Genomic DNA, 23,145 nt, shown 5'->3' with positions numbered 1-23,145 from the left:
ATAAATGGCTTTTCGGTCAATTCGTCATTTATCCTTCTATGGTTGCTTAGGGATTTGGGTTGGACTTTCCCTTGCAGTGATTCCATCAGGTGTCTCCCGGATGCATTCTCCTTCTTCGTGCTGCACCTGTTTGATGACTGCTTCAATGATGTGTTCTCTTGGGATGCTTTTATTTCTGATGGCATAATTAAGTCCGTTGCTGGGGATATAGCCCATTGTTTAAAATAAGATTGGGATGTAGATCCAATAGCTTTTCTAAGCACATGAATTTATAATCGACCGCATCCCTGTAGGTTACAGAATTAGTTCATTTTCTAGTGTCAAACCGTTGATGATTCTTAATCGGTGAACTATTGGAGAGCAGACACTTTTTGTTATAGAAACAATCTTGCCGTTACGACTCAGTTGTGCATTTCTTTGCGCTTGTAGGAATGTGTATAGGGGTATATGTTGGTATCAATGGCCGCTCGAGGAAACGAATTAGCGTTATAGTGTGCCTTTTTGACACAACAAACTCCTAAGACAGTGGCTACTGTAGGAAAGACAAAGGGAGCAGGATTCAGTCGCCTTAGATTTTTAAGCCAGTCCATAGAATTTACGACCAATCTACAACAAGAGATCTCTTTAGGTAAAGAATTGTTTACTTAGTGTCCGCAGCCTAGTCCCAGTCATTCGAGAATACCCAGTATAGTTAATATGGTGTTTCGGAGGGAGGAGATGTCGGAGTATATTGAAGACATTTGTCAGGCAAGAATGCAGAGTTATGTGGTTCTTCAGATTATATCAAGGTTGATTCTATGGTATTTCTGTTCAGTGCCGGCTACCATATAAGAGTTGTACGTTAGCGTGGGACAAATCAAGGCTGTATACATCTAAAGAACGATTCTCAGTCAGAGATCCCATTTTCCCGTGAAAGTTTAACCGCGAGAGAGTCCAGTTCTGGTCCCGAGTCTGATGTTAACCTACACTATCTCTTACCAGGCTCGGTATTGCTTGGGGGCGAAATATATTGAAACTTATGAGGGTCGTGTCTTGGAGGTTGGTGAAATCGAGATAATTATCAGACACAAAATGGGTACATGTTTCCTTTTGTGGTTAGACCGCTTACCTCGGAGGACAAGTTTGAAAACACAATAGAGCGGATTATGGCCTACGGAAGATTAAAAACGGCCATCTTCACCTTGAATGGTAAAACGTTGATGGCAATGCAAAAGCCTTGTAAGGCTACACATTGACTGACATGGAGCTCCTGAAAAATCCTAAGGCCACGATCTCAAGATATACCCGATTTCATTGAATTATGCGCAAGTGGTCAGGGCCGCATGAAGGAAATCTGGCTCCTGGGTGAAAATGATGCGGGTCTGGGGTGAAAATTATGTCGAGTCTCATATTATCCCTTTCTTCATAGACATTTCTACTCCGTGCTCCGGTAAAAGTCCGGACCTGGTGGAAACCAACCCCTTTCCACCCCCCTTTTGTCAGGCCTGGAAGGGATGTAATTGAATACAAAGCTTACATTGACATTTCAAAGGGAGTTTGTGTACTTTCCGAAATGTGAAAGTAGCTTTCATTGAGCTGTAATTAACGGTTGAAATTATTTGGTAATATTTGTTTTTCCCAAAAACTTATTTTCACTTTCCTTACAGCATTTATTTACTCTCCTAATTAGCGTAGAACATTTCCTAATCATATATAATCTTTATTTCTCTTCTAAATCCTAAATTACTCTGCACTAGTAGTAAGAATATTAATAATCATTGGGCTTCATAGGATCCTATGATTATTGGCCATTATGGCTGTTTTGTAAGAGGGCGCAGCAATGGATGACCACAAGATGGACATGGATCAGACACATTAAGTGGACCAATCAATTTCTGAACATTACCAGGATGCTGCGATTAGCTTGAGATAAATGTTTTCTCTGCCAAAATAGATATGATCTTTTAAGCAAATTGTCCTAAGTACCGTTTGTCTCGTTACAATCATTGGTTTAGTCGGTAATCAACGGGTGCAGACTTAATCTTTAAATAAAATCATCCTCGTCCATGTAAGCCGCAAAGCAGTATTTGCCTTCAAAATAATTTGCACTCATATCAGATTTGGGAATGGATAAAAGGTACCCCGAAACAATTGATACTCACTTTCGTGGTTTCAAAGCATGCAGACTTCGTTTCGACTTTAGTAGCAGTATTTTCTCCTTTTCCTTCTATTTAGCACCGTTTATCATCTCCACTATTATCTTTTCAAATGCCTACATTTTGCTCCGAATGCACATAAAAACATTAACGTATTTCAAATATCTTAATTACTTTTTTGCGCCGAGGTCCACCAATTCGATATCCCTTAAAGCTGTCTGGCGTCCTGACCTACGCCATCGCTCCATCTTAGGCAGGGTCTGCCTCGTCTTCTTTTTCTACCATAGATATTGCCCTTATAGACTTTTCGGGTGGGATCATCCTCATCCATACGGATTAAGTGACCCGCCCACCGTAATAACCGGACGATCATGGTATCGCTCATAGATTTCGTCATTGTGTAGGCTACGGAATCGTCCATCCTCATGTAGGGGGCCAAAAATTCTTTGGAGGATTCTTCTCTCGAACGCAATTTTTCTTGCTAAGAACCCAAGTTTCCGAGGAATACATGAGGACTGGCAAGATCATTGTCTTCTACAGTAAGAGCTTTGACCCTACGGTGAGACGTTTCGAGTGGAACAGTTTTTGTAAACAGAAATAGGCTCTGTTGTTGGATTTCATCATCGTAGCTGTTGTCGGTTGTGCATCACAATTGTATAATCGCAATTGTATAATCCTATGCATCATCGAAGATTTTCGATATAGGGGAGAAGCATGCTTTTGAATAACAATTACACCAATTCAGGGAAGGCTTCCTAAAGCATGCATTGTGATTGTGATGAGTGGTTTGAATGCGAAGGTGGACTTTGACAACACCACGGGTATCAACCGACATCACACGGGCAATCAGATTGATCACTTTGCGAACAGCAGCGGATTTCGGATTTTTGTTCTGTGTAAGTAGGGGAAACCGCGACCCTTCAAATTCAGCACCAACCGCGTGAACAGTTCAGCTGTCGCTCGACAGTGGGAGAGCTGTCTTGCCGATTGGACGGTAGATACATTGAGCCACCCGCCAGAGAATATCGATGAACATTGAGCTACCAAAGGAAATGCTTTTCTCTCGGGTGTTTCGCAGGTCGTTGTTCACGTCCCGAAGAGGTGTCATAAAATCTAGCGATTCCGTAATCATGGAAGCAGATTGATGAACCTAGGAGATTGAAGGCTTTATTAATCGCTGGAAGTGTTGGGGGACGGGACGCACTCAAACTCCGATATCGTTCGAAATCCCGGGAAGTTGAATTTAGCGTGTACCATGACAAAAGGGAGATGAAGAGGGGGGAGGAACTACATCACATCTGAGGAAATTCCTCCCCTTGTAGATGAAATGGCTAGCGAACGTTTTATGCGGATACAGACTGTTCCTCCAAGCAGAAAAGAAGTCATTTTGGCTATCAATGAACTCAAACGGAGCGAAACCGTGGGTTTAATGATCTCCCCGCACCAGTTGTGGGGGCTTTTGGAACTCACTTTGAGCCCTCACTCACTTTCACTCAACATCAAAAATCGTTTGGAAAAGTACTAATTGAGCTCTTTCTTTTGATACCCCACACGGAGTTAAAATAATCCTGGAATCCGTCTTGAATGTTCCGGCTTCGGCAGAGTCGATACTTTTTTAAGGTTTTACACAAAACCTTATTAAAATTGGAATACTGTCTGTCCGCTTGTCCTTTTGTTCGTTTGTCCGTCTGTCATTGTGTCCTGCTGTCCATCTGCCCGTCTGTTCGCTTGTCCGTCTGTCCGTCTATCTGTCTATCCGTCTGTCATACAGTGAGTTATATAATTAAACATCGAAATTTGGGGGGGGAGGGGGTCCCCGTACATGCAAAACGAGGGTGTTAAAATTTTTTTCATCAAATACAGTCATGTAAGGTATCAAATGAAAGATCTCGGTTAGTAATTGCCGAAGCCTGTGTTGGTTTTGGCATTTATTGGAAAGGTGGGGAGTGAAAAGTGATGATTTCTTCAATGGACCCATTTTAAGAAACTACCCAACTGAAATATTTGACAAAATCAAGAGGCTGCCACTATATGGTGCCCGAGTTCCAACATATCCTCCATACCCATATATGTTCAAATAAAGTTAATAATAGTATATTACTATAATCTTCAGTAATTGACTGTAAAACCCCCTTAATTCATTAAGCACCACGGAATGTAGGTGCAACAATGTAGGGTGTAATATAAAGCACGATCCAACTAAGTTTGGTAGAAATCGCACTATTACTAACGAAGTTATAATAAGTCAAAATTATTACTTCTTTGCAAATTTAAAACTTTGAATGCCAATATCACCTGAATGTGGATATTCTCACATAATATATGCATATATTGCATGATACGTACTAGTGGGAGAACTGCAGCCTCAAATGTCTTTATAAAAGAAATACACAAAACCTTTCATAGCCTGAAGCGTCCAACTTCCGGTTTCCCGACTTGTTTATTTCTGTTTTCAGCTACATGTTCATTTCGGTATTAACGCGACATTCCTCTTTTCGAATTTGAAGTTTCGTTGCGGCCCAATATATCGGGTTAAAGGACGTGAGAGGGACTGAGTTTTCCAAAAGACTCCGTCCGGAGCAAAGAATCCTGCTAACGCGATTTGATGAAATCTTGCATTCAAAATTTTTTAAATAAATTCCGGTATCTTTTTGATTTGCTAAAGATATTGCACTAAAGAAGGGTGGTGCTTCCAGTGCGAAAATAAAATAAATCCCTTAGCCGAAAATGAAATAAATCCTTTAGCCAAACAAAGATCTATGTTTTCTTTGATTCATACTCAAATATTGGTAGGCATTTTCATTATTGTTACGATAAAAGATACGACAGTCGGAGGCACCTCAAGGTGCACGTTATTACTTCTGAAAAAGGAATCAAAAGGGGAAATAATACGTCGTCTGCCCTCCCTCGTATCGATGGCATTACATGGATTAACAGAGTACTTCGATTTTGTTCTCCCGGTGAAGGACCTCCCCTCTTTGCTTTTTTTATGATCTCACGAGAATTTTGAGTAATTTTGCGATACAGCGATATTGTTGATATCAGAAGCAATGGGTTGAAATAAATAAATAAGCCGATTAATTGTGGACATAGGAGCAATACTAAAATCCCTGGTTTTTGTACATAGCTTGTTTGCTGTGTTCATTTATCAGTCTTGTCATCACAATCACTTTCGGTCAGAGAAAAATTTTTCATGTCGACACGGTTTTGCTATTGGTTTTCGGCAAACTTTTCAGATAAATGTTCTGTGACCCCAAGAATTCTTTTTATACATAGAATCCTCCAATAAGACACCTTACATTCTATCTCCGTCGGCATCTTCAACAAAATCCTCTACAACCGGAAGAATACTGTCCATAAAGTGTTCGTCCTTTATAAAACATTCTTAATCGCCAGCAATAAAACTTTTTCGCCATAATAATTGAGTTTCGATTCTTTTGTTACCGACATTTAATTATCGGTTTGCAATTCATCACGATTTTCTTGCTATTTTCTATTGGATCGGGTAGAAATGGAAACCAAGGGACGGAATTGCACAAAGGAGACAGCATTCTGCGAGTTGTATCTTGAAGCCTTTCAGAAACGATTTTCACAAAGGACGAGGACAACAAGGAGCATGAGAAAGAAAAACGGTTTGGTATTCAGAAGTTTGTTGGGAAAATGTCTTTTGTGAACTTTTTCGAGAATCGTAATTAGGAGGTTATCGATGATTGCACTGTCTTCGCTTTCTTTTGAATTTGGCCTTTCGAGGGGATGAGGTGTTTTGTAATCGATTCGCTTTTTCCGTAATGGAAACCAACATTTTTCTTCTGCGCAATTAATAGATAACTAATTGCTGACAAGGATACATTTATATTGCTTGGGGTGAACAAGTGATTTTTGAACCAGTTTTATGTAGGCTGCATTTCAGGCTTTAGGAAGCAGCTTTAGTAGTACAGACGTTTAAGACACAACCTAGGTAACTAATTAATATGTATCTTTGTCCGTTTGAAAATTTTGCAGGCATTCAATTATCTATCACAACCAACACCATTATCGCCAGCGATAAATAATAATTCAAATTATTCTTATATCCTAGGATAATCTGACACTTCAGGAGATTTTTTTAATTAAATTCCTGCAGTTATGAATAGTATCTCACCACCATAAGCGCCCGTCGTTATTCTTTTCATAATGGCGTGCAACAAAATAACTTTTTTTCTCAAGCTAAAAGGAAGCTAGGTTGCGTGCAGCTATGGATGCCTCACCTATCATATATTGTCTGTACCATATACTCGTATATCTATATCTATGTGGGCAAGCTGTCTAGTAGCACCCAAAGAATACCATTGGAAATTAATTTACTGCCATGTAATTGAATCACTGATGAAATCCGACGGTGCAGAAGATCCTGTGCATGGTCTATTAGCCAAGTTAGTCCTTTACTGATTTCAGGGATAGCGTGGCGGCGGACTTTATCAAATCATCGCCTATGCCAAATGCACAAAAGATATTACTGTTCGCGTAGATCGATATAACAAGAATCCGATGGTGTCCAAGTAAATGGATTGATCTGCTACCTGTTGTGGGTGGGTACTCAGGATATCTGTTGTGGACAAACTTTCGAATAGATACACATGCACTTACATATTTTTTAATCAATATTTGACGGTGAATGTGTTTTGGGTTTTCTTTGGAAGTACAATGAAGTGGTTGTTTGAAGAGAATTGCTTGGCTGAAATTTGCACGATTATGCTTTTTTGTGCAAGGAGCATTTCAATTCTAAAGGCAAGGGATGAGGAACTATAGGCTTCAATATTTCTGAGGAGGGAATAAATTTGCAATGACCAAAAACTCGTTATTTGAATCCAAGTGAATTGAGAGAATTCCTTCAGAAACCTAAACCTAAAGGAAACTTCTACCTAACTACATATTTACTGTGGGTACATTTTACCTTCTCGCAGGTTCATTGTTGCAAATGTGATTAAGTCCTTTACTTTTTTAAATAGCCTTCTCAGGATATTTTGCGAGATGCATAGCATTTGATGTATAACTGAGCCTGATAACATTAAATCGCTTTGATTTTGCGAGTGGCAATGCTTGATAGCAAAAGGTCACCGAAATAAGCCCAAAAATATGATGAGTTGAACGGCCATGGGCCAAAAAGGTGTTAAGGCATTGCCATACACAGCAAAGACAGAGAATTATTCGTTCTTTAACACTCATCTCAACGGAAACAAAAATAAAATTTTGACTGGAAAGTCACCTGCAAAATCGTTGTGGAGGAAGGAATTTCCAAACAAGCTTAATTCAAGGGGGAGGCTTAATTTAAGGGACTTCACTTAATCTCGAAACTATAGCGGGTAGGGCAAATTTCCCTCCATGTCGTGGGTTAAGCCCTGTAGTAGCTACGTTTCAGTTATATTCACGATAACCTCGTAAGGTGGTTCGTGAGGACCTAATCTGTCCATTATCTAAACCTTACGTTCCTGTGATTCTGGAGTTAATATATTTCCTTACAAACTTCATTTCAGTACAAACGAATTGTATCCAAAACTGGGCAGGTGTAATACCAATTAGATTGTAGAGTACGTTTTTATGGCTTCTAATACGTTCTGCCAAGTACGTGACCTTTCTTCTTCTTCTTCTCTCTTTCTGGAACTCTAAAAGAAAGTTTCTTGTTGATTGTTTGCCCTTCCGAAGGTTATTCACTTTGTACAATACTTTTATAATCGAAGAAAATAATTTTCGTTTAAACGCATTTTTTTCTGCATGGGTAGGAGCTTTCATTCCATAAACCAAATGCTTCAAGCCTCATTCCGGAACCCCCTTAGCTAATACTTTAATTACCTTTCTTTTCTTTCGAAGTGATCTTCCTCCTAAAAAACTACTTAACATAACTGGCCCTGTCGCCCTCTATAGTTCTGAGTGCTGACCGACTATTAAAGATAATGAATAGTGCCCCGCGGTAATGGAGACAAAGATATTGCGCTGGACCAGTGGTGCAATATGTAATCATCACATCCAAAATGAGGATATCGGCGATCGATATGGGGTTGTACCGATTGGGGACAACATTTTGAGAGATGCTTCTTCGATGGTATATATGATAATTCACGGTGAGGAGAATTCACTTGCCAGGAATGATCTGACCATCGAGGCGATTGGAAAGGACCAAAACGGCGTCTGAAACCACGATGGCTTGATAGGCTGAATGGTGATTTGAGAATCACGCACCTCCATCCAAATTAGGTCTTTGACTGAGCAAAATGGAGCAACCAATCCCGACTTAGTTTTTGAACGCGATAAAGGCTATAGGAGAGAAGAAGAATCTACCAATAATATATTCTAGAGGAGAATTACCGGATTCAAGGTAATTATAAAAGCAGTAACAGCGAAGATGCCCAGAATATGTAACACATCTGCAGAAACGAGTATGACTGCAGTCCCGATCCCCAAAAATTTGGTGGATAGCTCCACGCTCCAAGATTTGTAAGACAGATGTGACAGACAGACAAACAGACAGACGGACAAACAGGCAGACAGGCAGACAGAAAGCCATTCAAGAAGTGAAGGAGTTTCCATAACCTGGATTCGTCAGGGCAAAAATAGCTGGCATCTATATATGTAGTTGCTACGTAGCACAAAGCGCGGGGCTGGTAGAATTCAAAGGAATGCTAGGTATCTGGTCCCGGATTCAAGAACCCCACGATGAAAGCGGGTGATTTCAACGCGTCGGCAGTCGAACTACGATCACAAGGGGCCGTATCCTGCTCGAGGCTTTCGCGGAGCTAGACTTGGTGCTTGTGAATATGGGAAATGTGTTCACCTTTCGTGGAACCGGGTGAAACCGGGTCCGCGAAATTGGAAACCAGGGGTGGTCCGCTAAAAAATTTGAAGAGGATGCATTCATAGAGATGCGATTGGGAGGCCACGATCCGGCTGGTGCGGCTTCAGAAAAGGTAAAGCAAATGATGGGACTCATAATGAGAGCATGCAACGCTGCTACGCCGATGCGGCGAGTCCTCACAAAAAGGAGGTCAAACTATTGATGGAATGAAGAGATCGCGAAGCTGAATGTTTTGAACTAGAAGGATTTGCCACGATTTAGAGGAAAATCAGATTTCAACGAAAAACGAAGAGTATATGTGAACCTTCGAGGTAGCCTTAAGCACCCTATGCGGACCAATAGCTGAGCATGCTTCAAGGAACTTTGCGCGGAGGTAGACCGATGCCCCTGAGGAATAGCGTGCAAGGTGGTTATGAAGAAGATGAAAAGGCGAACACCACAAGTGAAATATTTTTCTCGATATCATGATGGCGCTTTTCCTCGCGGATAAAAGTGAGCGCAAAAAACATAAACAAGCGACGTCTACGCCATACCTGCGACAACTAAGGAGGAACTTGCGCAAATTTACCGGAGAATTGGTGATAACAAAGCTCCTGGTCTGGATGCTGTTCCTAATAGAGCTTTTGAAATTGATGTTAACACCGGACGGGACTGGTTTTTCAGTGTATTTGAATCATGCATGGTAAGCAACCAAGCATCCATCATCATATCGCCCGATTTGCCTTATCGACACGGTAGGAAGGGTCATCTACAATAGACTGCTCCCAATCATTGAATATAAAGATGGACTATCGGAGCGACAATTTGGGTTTCGACTAGCCCACTCAAAGATCGACGCCGTAAACATTGTTTTGAAGCTGGCTCGAGACTCGATGTTGACTAATAAACGTTGGATGTTCAATTTCGCTAGCTGGGAGTGGATAAAAAGCTCATTGGCTAAAACGGGTGTTCCTAGTTATTTGACTAAGCTCCCTGAAAGTTACCTCTTTGAGAGGACACTTTGGTGCGATACGGATGAGGGATCCAAGCAGTACACCGTCATCGCAGAAGTACCACAAGGCTCAGCGTTGGGTCTACTGTGGAACGTGATGTACGATGGGGTCCTTGTATTTCTCATGCCAAAGGAGGCCACGATAATCGGTTTCACAGAAGATCTAGTCGTGGTTGTCGTTGCGAAACAGCCTGAAGAGGTTGGAGTGTACGCAAACGAAACCATTAGTGCCATAAAATCGGGGCTGGAGATGGTTCAGTTGATCTTACGGAACAAAAGACGGAGGCGGTCTTGATTACCAATTGTAAGAAGAGGAATACGTTGGTGACGGTGGTGACGTTGGTGACCACATCATCATTTCGAAGCCGGTTGTCAAATTCCTGGGGGTGATGATTCACATTAAAATCAATGTCAAGGGACATCTCGACTATGCTGGTGGGAAAGCGGCAAATACCAGTGCATCATTAGCGCGCATGATGCCTAACATTGGAATACCTGAAAAGGATACAGAATGGCGAAACGCGGCAAGGCGAGAGTCGCTAGAAAAGTGAAAGCAGCAAAAATAAAGGACCATATAAAAAGAGATAGTTTGAATCAGTCACGTGAAACCAACAATAGCAGCAATCTCAAATTCCGTACCATAGCAAGTGCAAGCATTGGCGTCAAAGTCTTAGCGACCGCTTTAACAATGCACACTTAAAAAAAAGCAAAAAAATCCGCACATAATGTTGCTGTCTTTAGTTTTGTAAATAGTGCTACCGCGGGAATGGTAACAACGCCTACTAGTATAATATTTAGCTGGGCGACAGAAATCACCCCAAATGCCGTGCCATGGCCCATATCAGGTGACCAATGGAACAGATAAATTTTTTAAAGTTGAAACTGCCGCATGTACCATTACAGGGTTTATCGATAGACTCAAACTTGTTTGAACGATGGCCGGCGACATTGAAGTGCACAGGTCTCAGAGCCATACCTGAAAACTATGCTGATAATTTCCGTACTCAGGAGAGGCAATCGGAAAATCGATCAAGTTGCTGCTCAAAAATCTACAGTTGCGAACTCCAAGAACTCGTAGACTTTCGAATCGTTGTGAGGCAGGACTTAATTTCATGATCTACTGGCAGTAATAACATCACAAATCTTATGACGTAATCAGCCAAAATATCGTTATTTCCCTCCACTCAATCAGTAGTAATGGAGAGAGACGTATTGAGTGATTTGCAGAGTAGAAGAAGTAGCCTTCAGAAGTAGAGACAAAGTAACATTGGGTTGACATTTTGAGGTTATCCATCAAGGAATGTAGAGTAGGTTGGGTAGACTTCCAATATACTTGGGATGTGGTATGAATGCTACTGAAGGAGAGGTTTGACGAATAATAAAAGCTCGACGAATTCGAGGGGTTTTGGCTTGAATCAAATGCAGACTCTGCGCAGCAAGAAATTTAATAGCATATACCAGCGGTTTCAGGGATTTTCGTGGCGATCGTTTCCTTTCCACTTTGCCACTTGCCGCTGCCCCATTTTTGAAGTTGAGTTCGGGGGACCAAGCAGCGATATCAAACTGCGGGGTGAATCTAAGACGACCAGTGTTTCGAGCATAATATAAATCAGGTCATTAATCGACCCTAGGAATTTTCATTCGCATTTTTCCTGAAAGGGATATGCTACAGAGCCCCAAAGATACACTTGCTTAGCAACCTGCCCTGAATTTACTGTCTCCGGAAGGATTAGTGTGTATCTCCTCGACACCATTCTGTCTGAGAAGCACTGTCAAGTTGAATCAAGAGGTTGCAAAGAGATACTCATTATCGATTGCTGTACCGAACAAAAAAATTCGTTTATTTGTAATATCGGTTACTGCAAGGCTTCCGACAGCATCCCCACTAATCTGTGTCTGTATTGCATGGATATGATTTTAAAATGTTACTTTGCCCAGCTGATTACCCTGGGACTCAGCTTTATTATCAACTCAATATATGGACTATCCATCTAGTTGCCTATAATGCCAGCAATAGCAAGACAGCAGTAACATGAAAAATAGAATGCCAGAAAATATCCTGACAGACAGAAAAGTAGCTTGGGGCTTGGTAAGTGAGCTTTTAAAACGTAAATAAAAGGTTGATTTCTGATATAGACAAAGGACGGGTACTCACTTGAAACCACCAGGACGTAACTGTCACTAATGCTTCTCCTATACACATTCAATTACCTATACAAAATCTTATGCTTACTTCGGCGTTAAGATTCGATTTTTTCAAAAAATTTTCTAAAATGGAAAGATATTTGTCAGGCTTTTCCTTATCGCATCCTAGAATCTCACTCTCTGATATGCAATCAGCCATCTGCTCACTCTGGAGTCCCAAATTTATCAAGAAAAGCGAAAATACTTTAAAGAAAGGATAAGGTATTCAATGGCCGCTTCTTAATATGAAGATTGCGGAAAATTCTTTCCATGCGCCTAATTTGCTATTTCCAAGGAAGTCCTAATCTACTTACTATGAATCACAGTCTCAATAAATGGATTATATAACATTCCTTCACGTAAGGACAAAGGAAGTAATTCTCATTTCAGCAACAAATAACCAAATTAACATCTAAATATCAACATTTCCCGCACAGAAAGAAGCATAAAAAGCGCAAATTCAGACGCCAGTTTCGGAACGGCATGAAACTCCATTCCCTTTGCAGGAGCAAAATAGCAATCAACGTGGCTGTTAATAACTTATAGGCTTTGCGCGAGCCATTTCGAGCGCTAGCGCTACCACGCCATGCAAAGAGGTGCCATCAGGCATGCATGCCATTGTCACTTTTATTGCAACATTTCGTGAATGAAATCCTTATTTCATAATTTACAACCGGCAATACCAATGAATTGCAAAGTAGGTTCAGAACGAGGCACTGGATTTAATCACTTTACATAAAACCGTCGGAAATAGCGCCAATACCGCCTCATTCATGGATAATAGTAGTGAATGGCCGTCCGACCATATACGGTTTACTGTCGGTATGTCGGCGACTAAATGGAACGAGCGGAAAGTCCTGGCAATAACAGTTTACCCAGCGAAGCCTTGATGCCTGCAAATCGAGAGCAGAGCATCCTGAACTTCTTAATAATGCAAGGCAATTAGCGGTTTCGCCGGTTTAATTACGTTTATTAGTGGGGTCTATTCGATCCTTCCGTTACGCTGTTCAACCAGCCGCATGGCTTTTTGTGTCCAGGCCAAATCCTAATGGCGGTGAACGACACTGTGTGGCCTTGTTTATCCAAAGGCCGAAAAGGACTCTTTGGCTTGGAAACGTGGAAGACAAATAAAAATTGATTCCCCGGGGAGACGAATATTCGGTCATAAAGAAGAAAATGTCTAATTACTCAATGTTATAGTTGATTACTCATATCGATGTAATCATCACTCATATCATTGTTCGAGAGTGTAAGGAAAACAAAGTGGGGTTCAAAGGGTAGCAAGAATCGCAATGATACTGCATTGCGGCAGGAGCGACGCTCTATTTGTCGTACGTTTTTCCACTAAATTTCTGCATTAGACGAAGAAGAATTACAGCATTCAGCGTGGGGGATTGGTAGTCTATTAAGTGATGGTCAACAAGTTACCATTAAACAATAGCTATTATCAGAGCGCAAAGTCAGTCTCGTTTTGGACAGAAAGATCTTTCCTTGGATCTTGGAAAGTTCACTTACCAAATACAGCCAACATTGTCAGAAAACAAAATTCACTAGATATGCCAATATTCAGGCCTGCCGAAAAATGAAGAGCCCAATCGTAAGCTACGAACAGAGACAACATATAGGATTGGATATTAACAGAAAGTTGCACTAAGATAGGCCCATTACGGCAACGGATCACTTCCATGAAACTGTTCATAATAACGATAATGGCCAGTATTGAGTAGATATTGCCATTAGCTTCCCAACATCGTGACATACACAAATTAATATTTTTATCATTGGTGGTTGGTATTTTCAAACGAATTAAGATAGACTTTTCCTGCTTGAAAGCAGACCTGGAAATATACAGTTTTGATGGATTAGCTCTGGTAGAGTACTATAATAAAATATATAACTTGGTATAATTTATCACTGAACAAAGGCTGAAATATCTTTTGACGCTGTTACACATTACCTCAGGCCAAGCATATTCAGTGTAGGAGTACAACTCCGTGGTTGAGGGAACCGCAGTTACCATGGTATCTCTCCTATTATCTCTTTGTTTTGAGCCTTAAGAATGCCTTGAGTGCATTATATCACTCTGTTCCAAGTGTCCTCGCTATGCAACATGGCCCCAATTATGGTGTTCGGAGACACTTGACAACCTGCCATTCACAGGTATAGATGGACGACCGAGATTTCCCGATTGTGTGTAGGTAAGACTAAAAATACCCATGCGCGCTAGTTAGTTGGGTTAATGAATAATCAATTGGGATAATCAATAATAGTCACTGTACTTTTAATGAACCGCCAAACATCTACTCCATGATTGTCTTTCTCACGATTGCTGTCATGCGTTGAGAGTGGGGGCTCTTTTTCCCCAAGCAATGCCTTCGTTATTTCCCTCGCCTTTTCTGACGAATAAAAACCTCAGCTCAGTAGCATAGAAAGTGATCGGCTCTGAGGCAGTTCAGTAGACGGACGCAACTGGCAAAGCCCCCACCGTTGTAATTGCGCTGGGCGCTTGCAAAACATGACCTTACTGAGAGAGTCAGCTTATATTTTGGATCTGTAAACAAGGACGAATTGAACCGCCTTTGCAAATCATGACAACCAAGTTTAGGAGAGCTCGCAGTCGTGCCCCATATTTCCCTTCATCCTACGTTACATATTTTATTTAAGCCGTCGCTATTTGGTAACGAAGGAGTAACCCAAGAAGTCAGAGATGGGTTCAATGGAACCTCAAACGCCTTGAGAACGCTGATGAAATTTGCTTGATCTTTGACAGAGATATGAACCTGGTCCAAATGGTTGTGGATTCGTAGAAGGCAAGCAGAGTTGGTCTGAAAATAAATGGCTGCTTTGACGCAATATAATTATCTGCTTGTTTGAATTGATGCGCAGAACATCGAGGGGGTCGAACCGTTTTCAAGTTTAGGAAGCGTTCTTTGCGATGACGATGGAATCCCAATTGTTGTCATTCAGCCCATTAACAGTGCCAGATCTGCTTTCGTTGGTTTTTAAAAAATTATTGAAAGTGATCACAAAAGCTTTAAGCGTTCGTCATTTCATTTCGCGTTTTGCCATCCACGTACTTCAGCCTGAGATGATATCAAATGAGGAAATCTGCCAGCTTACGAGTGAGATACCAGTGGACATGCCGATGAGAAGTGGCAGCAGATAGGTCACGTAATGAGAAAGGTTATGCCAATGGAATCTGTTCCCTCCCAAAAGAATAATACAAGCTTTTTGGAAAGTTATGAGGGAAGGTGGAGTAGATTGCCAGGAAATGACAGCAATGATGCGTAAGGATTAGTTGGTGCGTTATGCTCTAATGACTACCACGCTACAGGTTGGGGAGAGTCTCTATAGTCAGAAACGTATACCACAAAGATAGGGAGGGTGGAGAGGAGTAAAGTCTACTCTAAGACGGGAAGTCGGTGTCCCGCTGTGTTAGTGACTCCCCGGTGAGTTGGGGGTTTAGAATTTACTCGAAGTATTCCCTGCTTGTCTGCTTGGTGATTGTGGGTTAGCAACTGATTGGATTCTTGCATGTGTCAACGCTCCTTAATGATGGTATCCAGGCTGCCTCTAATGCTCGCTTCTCCTTTCTCTCTTTCGACAATGTGCTATTGTACTCGAGTAAGCCTGCCAAAAATAAGTAAGTAAATAAGAATTTGGAGTGTGATTAACGCTAACTGCATCCGCTATTACACACGATATTACTGAGGCGTATCCATAAAATAACCAGTTATGACGCTGTCATGGGCTTAGGGAATGGTTTTCCGACATGTTGGCAATGCTACAGTATAGCTCCTGCTTCATGTCCTGTCAGGAATTACGCAATATGGTAGTTCGTCTCCACCGAAACAGTTTTTTATGGTAGAAGAAGCATAAGAACCCCGTTAAACATCAAATTTCACAGCAAGGGGTTTAGCCTTGTCTTTTAGTACCTCACCAGTGACAAAGTACTTTCTCAGCTAATCGTTTGTACTTTATCAGATAATCCTTTCTCGAATGTGCTTTTTAACTAGATTCGCTAATTGCGTCAGCCAGTTCCCTTACTCTTTCGATTGGTTTTTGTTGCAATACGGTACAACAATAGTTATAACTACCCGACATTATTGTCAGATTGGAAATATTTATTAGAACTATATTAAATGACCAATTATGTCGCAACGCAAATTATTCCCCTCCTCATCGATGGGAAGCAATCTACTGTTAAGGAACTAGTTTGATTTTGCACATCTTATATATAAAAATCAATTGCTGTTCGTTTGTCTCGCTAAAACTCGAGAACGGCTGAACGGATTTATGTTATCTTGGTTTTGAAATGTTCGTGGAGGTCTAGGGAAGGTTTAAAAGGTGAGAAAAATTGGAATAATTGCCGGTAAATCCCTGAAAACAGCACTTTTCTTTTTCCCATGTAAACGTTTTTTTCTAAACAAGATCCTACAGGTATGCAAATTGATTGTTTGGGATGAATGCACAATGGCTCATAAGAGGTCACTGGAGGCACTGGACAGAACGTTGAAAGATCTTCGTGACAAGCCAACTATTTTCAGTGGGGCCATGATTCTGTTGTCAGGTGATTTTCGTCAGACTCTTCCAGGTATTCCCCGATCAACTGTTGCTGATGAACTAAATGCATGCCTAAAACAATCGAATTTGTGGCAGTATGTAAAGACACTCCAATTAACAACTAACATGCGAGTATTTTTGGAACAAGATGATACTGCGAATGTGTTTGCAAAGCAGTTGTTAGACATTGGAAATAATAAAGTTGCAGTGGACACCTCGACCGGATTCATCACTTTACCCACATATTTCTGTCACATCACAGACTCAAAAGAAGAGCTTATTCAGCGTATTTTCCCAGATATAGCGCAAAAGTTAAATAACCATAATTGGCTGGATGAACGAACAATATTGGCGGCGAAAAATAAAGATGTCGAGGATCTCAATGCGACCATTCAGAATTTTCTTCCAGGACAGTTGGTTTCCTTCAAATCAGTCGACACCGTTATGAACCAGGATGATGTTGTAAACTATCCCACGGAGTTTTTAAATTCACTGGAATTGTCTGGATTACCACCTCACAATTTGCAGTTAAAAATAGGGTCAGTTGTCATGGTGCTGCGTAACATTAATCAACCTCGACTGTGCAAAGGAACAAGACTTGTTGTGGAAAAGCTGATGAATAACGTCATTGAGGCAACAATCATAAAAGGAAAATACAAAGGAGAGAATGTCTTGATACCGCGGATACCAATGATTCCAACGGATTTACCATTCGATTTTAAACGCTTACAATTTCCACTACGCCTGGCCTTTGCGATGACCATAAATAAATCGCAAGGACAGTCGTTAGAAGTTTGCGGAATCAACTTGGACTTTCCCTGTTTCGCGCATGGACAATTATACGTCGCGTATTCGCGTGTCGGACAACCGTCTTCTTTGTTTATTTACGCCCCACAAAACAAAACAAAAAATATAGTTTATGAGAAAGCTTTAAATTGATTAACAAACTGTATCATAGCAGTGTGAGCCTGTCAATATCAAATTTAATCCTTATAAATAGCCAGTATCTCAGGAAAGCTCTATTTTGTAATTAAGCAACATGAAGTGTCGAAAGTAATAATAAAATTTCATGATTCATTCACAATATGCTTTTTTATTTGATACGGATTCGTTTTGTTTGTTTTAAAATTATTTTATACAAAAGTTTGGGTCTTTTATTTATCGATTGAGGCAGTTCGAAGTCTGCCGGGTCAGCTAGTTATATCTAAAAAGCAAATCGAGCGGGATGATTTTTAATACCCTAGTTATGTCTTTTAGATAACAATTTTTGGATTGGACAATTTTCCTTTCCAGATTGGATAGGGTTCAGGCTCGCCATGAATGTGTTGCCAAAGGTTATATTTAACAACTAGCTCCAAAGCGTTACAAGGGAAACTAAACTTAGTGCCTTGTTGTTACAGATCGTCCCACTATTAGATCTCCATGACCCGCCGACAAAGTTAACTTGCAAGAAGATATCAGGGAGTCATAAATATGGGCACTCTCGCGAGCATGGTGGTTTCGTTCATACATAGGTGTGTCGGTCGGTGGGTAAATGTGTCTATCTCAGTTCTGGCGAAGTGTAATTTTTTTTATCGCTTCATCCCGCTTCGGTCCGCTAATAGTTTGTACTGGGCAAAGAGCTCCCTAAAACGCCGAATGACTACCCGATTCAACGTAGATACATGTAGAAAATAGAGCTGTTTTGCCTCGGCGATTACAAAATTGAGGAAACTTCAGTAAGCAAGCCGTGTTCAACGAGTGGCCAATAATCCAAACAGACATACGAATACGTCATCAACCGAACTTTTGAAAGAAGGGGCGTGAGAGATAGTTTCACACGTTAGAGACGAAACTGACTGCTTTCGCATGGTCACCAACATAGGTTACGAGGCCTGCCTTGAAAAAATCTTCCGCAGGCTCACTTTTTCCTGCTTCCTAACCTCATCACCCGGTAGAAACTTTTTTCCACATATTTGCAGCTTCAGGCAAGTGGATAGATGATTATCTGAAGGCGGCAGGTTAAGGGAATGCGACGGGTGGTTTCAAACGTCCCATTCAAACGAATGCCACAGTTATTTCGTGGCGTTCGCCGTGTGGGGTTAGCATTATCGTGCAAAAAGCAGACTCCTATTGTCAGCGTCCTCCTAATTTTATTTAGAAAAGACTATTTAAATTTTTTAGGATCTCGTGGAATTTTGTCGCAGTGATGGTGTCCAGATACTCAGCCAAAATTATGCCTCTATGGTCCTAAAATACTCAGGTTACGATTTTTCCGAATGAAATTGTGAATTCAATTTTTTTGACATTGAATTGGGCTGAATTTGACAGGGGCTATACGACAGTGTTGTTAACAGTTCGAAACAAGTTAGAATACCGTAAGCTGGACGCTTCGGGTATACAAGGTTTGTGTTCATTTTGTGTGAGCAATTTTCCATGCACGTTTTTCCATTCCTAAAAATTAAAAATATTCCTTGATATATCCAACTCCGTCGTCCACCCGAGTTCACTTTATATAATCATGACGTCATACACGCGTTAGATTGCGATAAATTCAAATGAAATACAAAATTGATCAAAAACAATTCGGGCTTTAACCAAATAAGGCGCTCCTAAATAGCTGGTGCGCATAGTCATGGATTTTCTTCGGGAGAGGCTATTGTGTTTCGATTCGGACGATGGATCTAAGACGTATAAAACAACCCGTGGGGTTTCACAAGGATCAGTCCCCGGTCCTATTCTGTGGATAATAATGTATAACGGAATTTTGAAGTTGCAGTGCGCAAATGACATCGGGGTGACTACCGTGGCACAATATATTGAGGAGATTGACGTACCCACAAACTAGGCAATTTTTGAAATCAGATCTTGCCTAGAAGAAGTTAGTTAGTCACTTAAATACCTGCGAGTCATGGTTGACCAAAGATTGAAATTCAAGTCCCATTTTTAGAAATTAGCAACAAAAGCTTCCGCGGTAGCTGCATTGTTGGGAAGAATGTTGTCGAATGTAGGTGGCTCTGGGCAAAGTCGTCGGCTCCTTATCTCGAGAGTTATCAGCTTCATCTTGCTTTATACAGCTCCAGTCTGGGCATCTTCATTGAAGATAGAAGCAAATAGAAAAAAAATCGCAGCGTTACGAACGTCATGTGCTTACCGTACAACATCAGACGAAGTAACTTGTGTGATAGTAGGCATGGTCTCGATTGAAATCTTGGCAAGCGAGGGTTGATGTCTCTATAACCCATATGCAATCGCCGCATCCTGTACCTATCGTCGGCAATGAGCACGAAGTGAAGCGCTTTGGGAGTGGAAAAAGGAATGAATTAACTGAAAGACGCTGGACTCATAGGATTATTCCACAAGACCTAAAATGGATCACAAGATCTTCTGCGAGATGATTCCGGATGCCCAAGATTCGCCGTATACAGAGCGAGGACGGAAATTGACGCTGGGATGTGGTTCTCACCCGAAAATATCGTGGATCACATGTTAGCCTCTGAAAACTTGGAGGAGCTACAGAGGAAAGTAGCAAACAACGACGCCCTGCGACATAATACCGAAATGACAGTCCTGCAGGGTAAGCGAAGGAGAGAGAGGTGGTTTCAGTGAGTAAAAGTCTCACAGAACCGTATGGCAGGAACCAGCGGTAGGCTCTGAAGCTTTCTATCTTCTAGCGCTTAAAAAAAAAGACAGATGGACATTGAATCGATTCTTATCAAAAGCTTAAAAGCATTCTCTACGGCCGTGAGGAATCCATTACATCTAATTTCAGGATGTGTCTCGTTTTGTAGAAAAAGAATGCTGCTTGATAATCAATTCAGATTTTTTGAAGTGAATGACTACCAAGGAATCTACCAATAGAATGACTACTTCAATGGATGAGAGTCTCAACGGGCGGCAGAAAACGAAGCATCGAGTTAAATTAAAGCAATGTATGCAGGAGTCCATAGCTTGAAATTAGGAAGCTGGCTATATAAAATAAACTTAACAGCTCAACAGGATACATATTTTCATCAATTTATCAGTATATAGATATGCAATTCTAAATATTTGAAAGAACTAATCTACCATTCAGCTCAAAGGACTTCTTTGTATTTCTTAGTATCAAATTCAAACAAAAGGCACTAATAAGTGCATCGTTACATCTTCTTTCACGTCAGGGAAAATTTAACACAATTTCCTTCAACGACAGTTTTCTCACGCTAGCTGTCATCCCAACATACCTGGCGTGTTAGATCTGAGCAATAACTGTTTTTCAAACCTACACAAGACGATCCAATTCACTCTACATTGCATGCAGAAGGTGAAATATGAATAAATTGTTCACAACCGGCATAAGTGAATTTCCCGCATCTAACTCAACATATATCGCCCTCAGAATACGTCCCCCACCTCCTGTTTCTCATATGCGAACACCATGAAACCCTTTTCCAATTTTGATGGAAAACCAAGCGAAATATAAGAGACAGCCGCGCGTGGATAGGATAGAAGAAAATTGGAGGAAAACTGTTGCAAAATCCATCATCTTCTTTGCATATCGTATAATTTCGTTTATTGACAGATATCTTTGCTTATATGTAGATTGTGTTTGAGTGATATTTTACTAAATTGATAAATTCAATTGGGAAAATGGTTGGAAAAATGTTTATCTTTAAATGAAATTGTTAGAGCATGAAAGGGTAAATGCTTCAGATGTTTCAGTTGTGGTCTTGCTAAGCGGAGGGTGAAATTCAGTATGGAGCTTGTTATGGAAACGACGCAATGCAACTTATTATATTTTATCCTTTATCGTAGGAAGCATGACATTTTTTATAATCCTATTTCGTTTATTTGAAAATATGGATATCATTATTCATATATTAATGGGTAACTTTATGAACTGTTTTATATTTATGGAGAAAGAGATACATTTAAGTAAATGTTAAACCCTTTTTGATAAAATTTATTTATGTATTGTTAACGGGTACGACCACAATTCACAAAATCAGAGCAAGTCACTATTGGAGCGTACTTACTGTTGGTGCCGTAGATTGGTCCTGATCCCTAGCTATGAAAAGTGTAACTCCATAACTTTATTGTTATTCGTTGATAGTTGTTTGCAGTCGGTATATATAATTATGTATTATTTTCAAACCCTTAAGAAGAAACTTTTTTTAAATCTTCCAAAAGGGTCCTGAGGCTTTAGAAACGATTCCGAAAATAGCCCAATAAAAGACAAGACTCCTAGCGTAGCATTGAAATGTTACTTTAACAAATATGAGAGTACTAGGGGTGCATCGTAAGTCGCAGTCTTGAACTGGATGATCTGCTCAGTCATCATCATCTTTTCAGATGAAAATCAGTGACCAGAAAGAAGAACTGCTGATTTTGCAGTCTATGAAGGAAGGGTTATGCTTTAAACCGAAGCATTTCTAAATTTCAAATCATGTTAACGTGGTGCGGCCACCCTTTTGGAAACCGCAGCAGTTAGCCTCTTAGACGTCAGTTGCACCCCCTTCAGAGCTCAACCTAAATATACAGGATGTATATAGAGGGAAAAAGCTACATGCTATATTAGTTCATGGCATATTTGGTGTATTTATGTATTTATGGTAAGGCTTTCCTCTGGAGGAAAATCTACAGAGCCTAGAAATTCTAGCTTCCATTGTATGTTGTGTGAGAAAAACGTATGCCACTGACAAGGAGGACAAGGAGGCCATCTTTCGCTTTCTGAAGCAGCGACACCAATCGAAGAGGTGTGTACATTCTTGAATTTATTCTTAGCAATAAGTTAGAAATATATAACATAGGGAATACTCCAACATTTCCGATCCCCATGAAACAGGCAAAATCATTGTCAGCGACAGTGATCTGCCCAGAACTACCTCGGGTCAACGCTATCAACTAATGGAGAACAGCGTTATGAAATTGCTTCGCGCATTAATGCAACCTGGATGAAGTGGCGTTCCACAACTGGTGTTCTTTGCGCTCGAAGTATCAACGAACAAGTCTCAAATTTGCCGCAATGTGGTCCGTCCTGTCGTCCTCTATGGTTCTGAGTGTTGACAAAAGACAATGAACGGCGTCCTGCGGTAATGAAGACGAAGATGTTACGTTGGACTAGTGGCGTGACACGTTTTGATCACATCTGAAATGAGGACATACGCGACCTTTATGGGGTTGCTTATATATGTCGAAGGCAAACGACCAAAAAGCAGGGCGAAACAACGGTGGCTTGATACGCTGGATGAGGATTTACAAGCCTTGCGATTGTATCCAGATCGGACATTTGATAGATGATGAAACCGATCACGACGAGCCGACCCCGCTTATGAACGGGGCAAAGTCTGAAGAAAAAGGAAAAGAAGAAGGAGGGAATACTCCAACATTTGTGACCAGCACTAGATGGGAGGTACTAGACATAACTCTAGGAAATACTCTAATGAGCTAGATGGTCAGGGATTGGAGGGTGTCGGATGAGCGCT

At 40.8% G+C, this 23,145-nt stretch overlaps 2 protein-coding genes across 4 annotated transcripts in view; one reads left to right on the top strand and one right to left on the bottom strand.

The window, feature by feature from the left end:
• LOC119648266 overlaps positions 1-23,145 on the bottom strand; it is a 327,059-nt gene that overhangs the window by 136,010 nt on the left and 167,904 nt on the right. The window lies entirely within an intron of this gene.
• LOC119648569 (ATP-dependent DNA helicase pif1-like) lies at positions 16,613-17,641 on the top strand. Its single transcript, XM_038050339.1, has one exon. It carries the CDS (start codon positions 16,613-16,615, stop codon positions 17,639-17,641), a length of 1,029 nt encoding a protein of 342 aa, XP_037906267.1.

The sequence above is a fragment of the Hermetia illucens genome, chromosome 2 (assembly GCF_905115235.1).
Source record: "Hermetia illucens chromosome 2, iHerIll2.2.curated.20191125, whole genome shotgun sequence".
NCBI lineage: Eukaryota > Metazoa > Arthropoda > Insecta > Diptera > Stratiomyidae > Hermetia > Hermetia illucens.
The sequence above is the reverse complement of the archived record's forward strand: the minus strand, read 5'-3'. Positions and strand labels throughout refer to the sequence as shown.

Coding starts and splice junctions, on each gene's coding strand:
- LOC119648569 (XM_038050339.1), top strand. CDS start 16,613: ATGGCTCATAAGAGGTCACTGGAGGCACTGGACAGAACGTTGAAAGAT.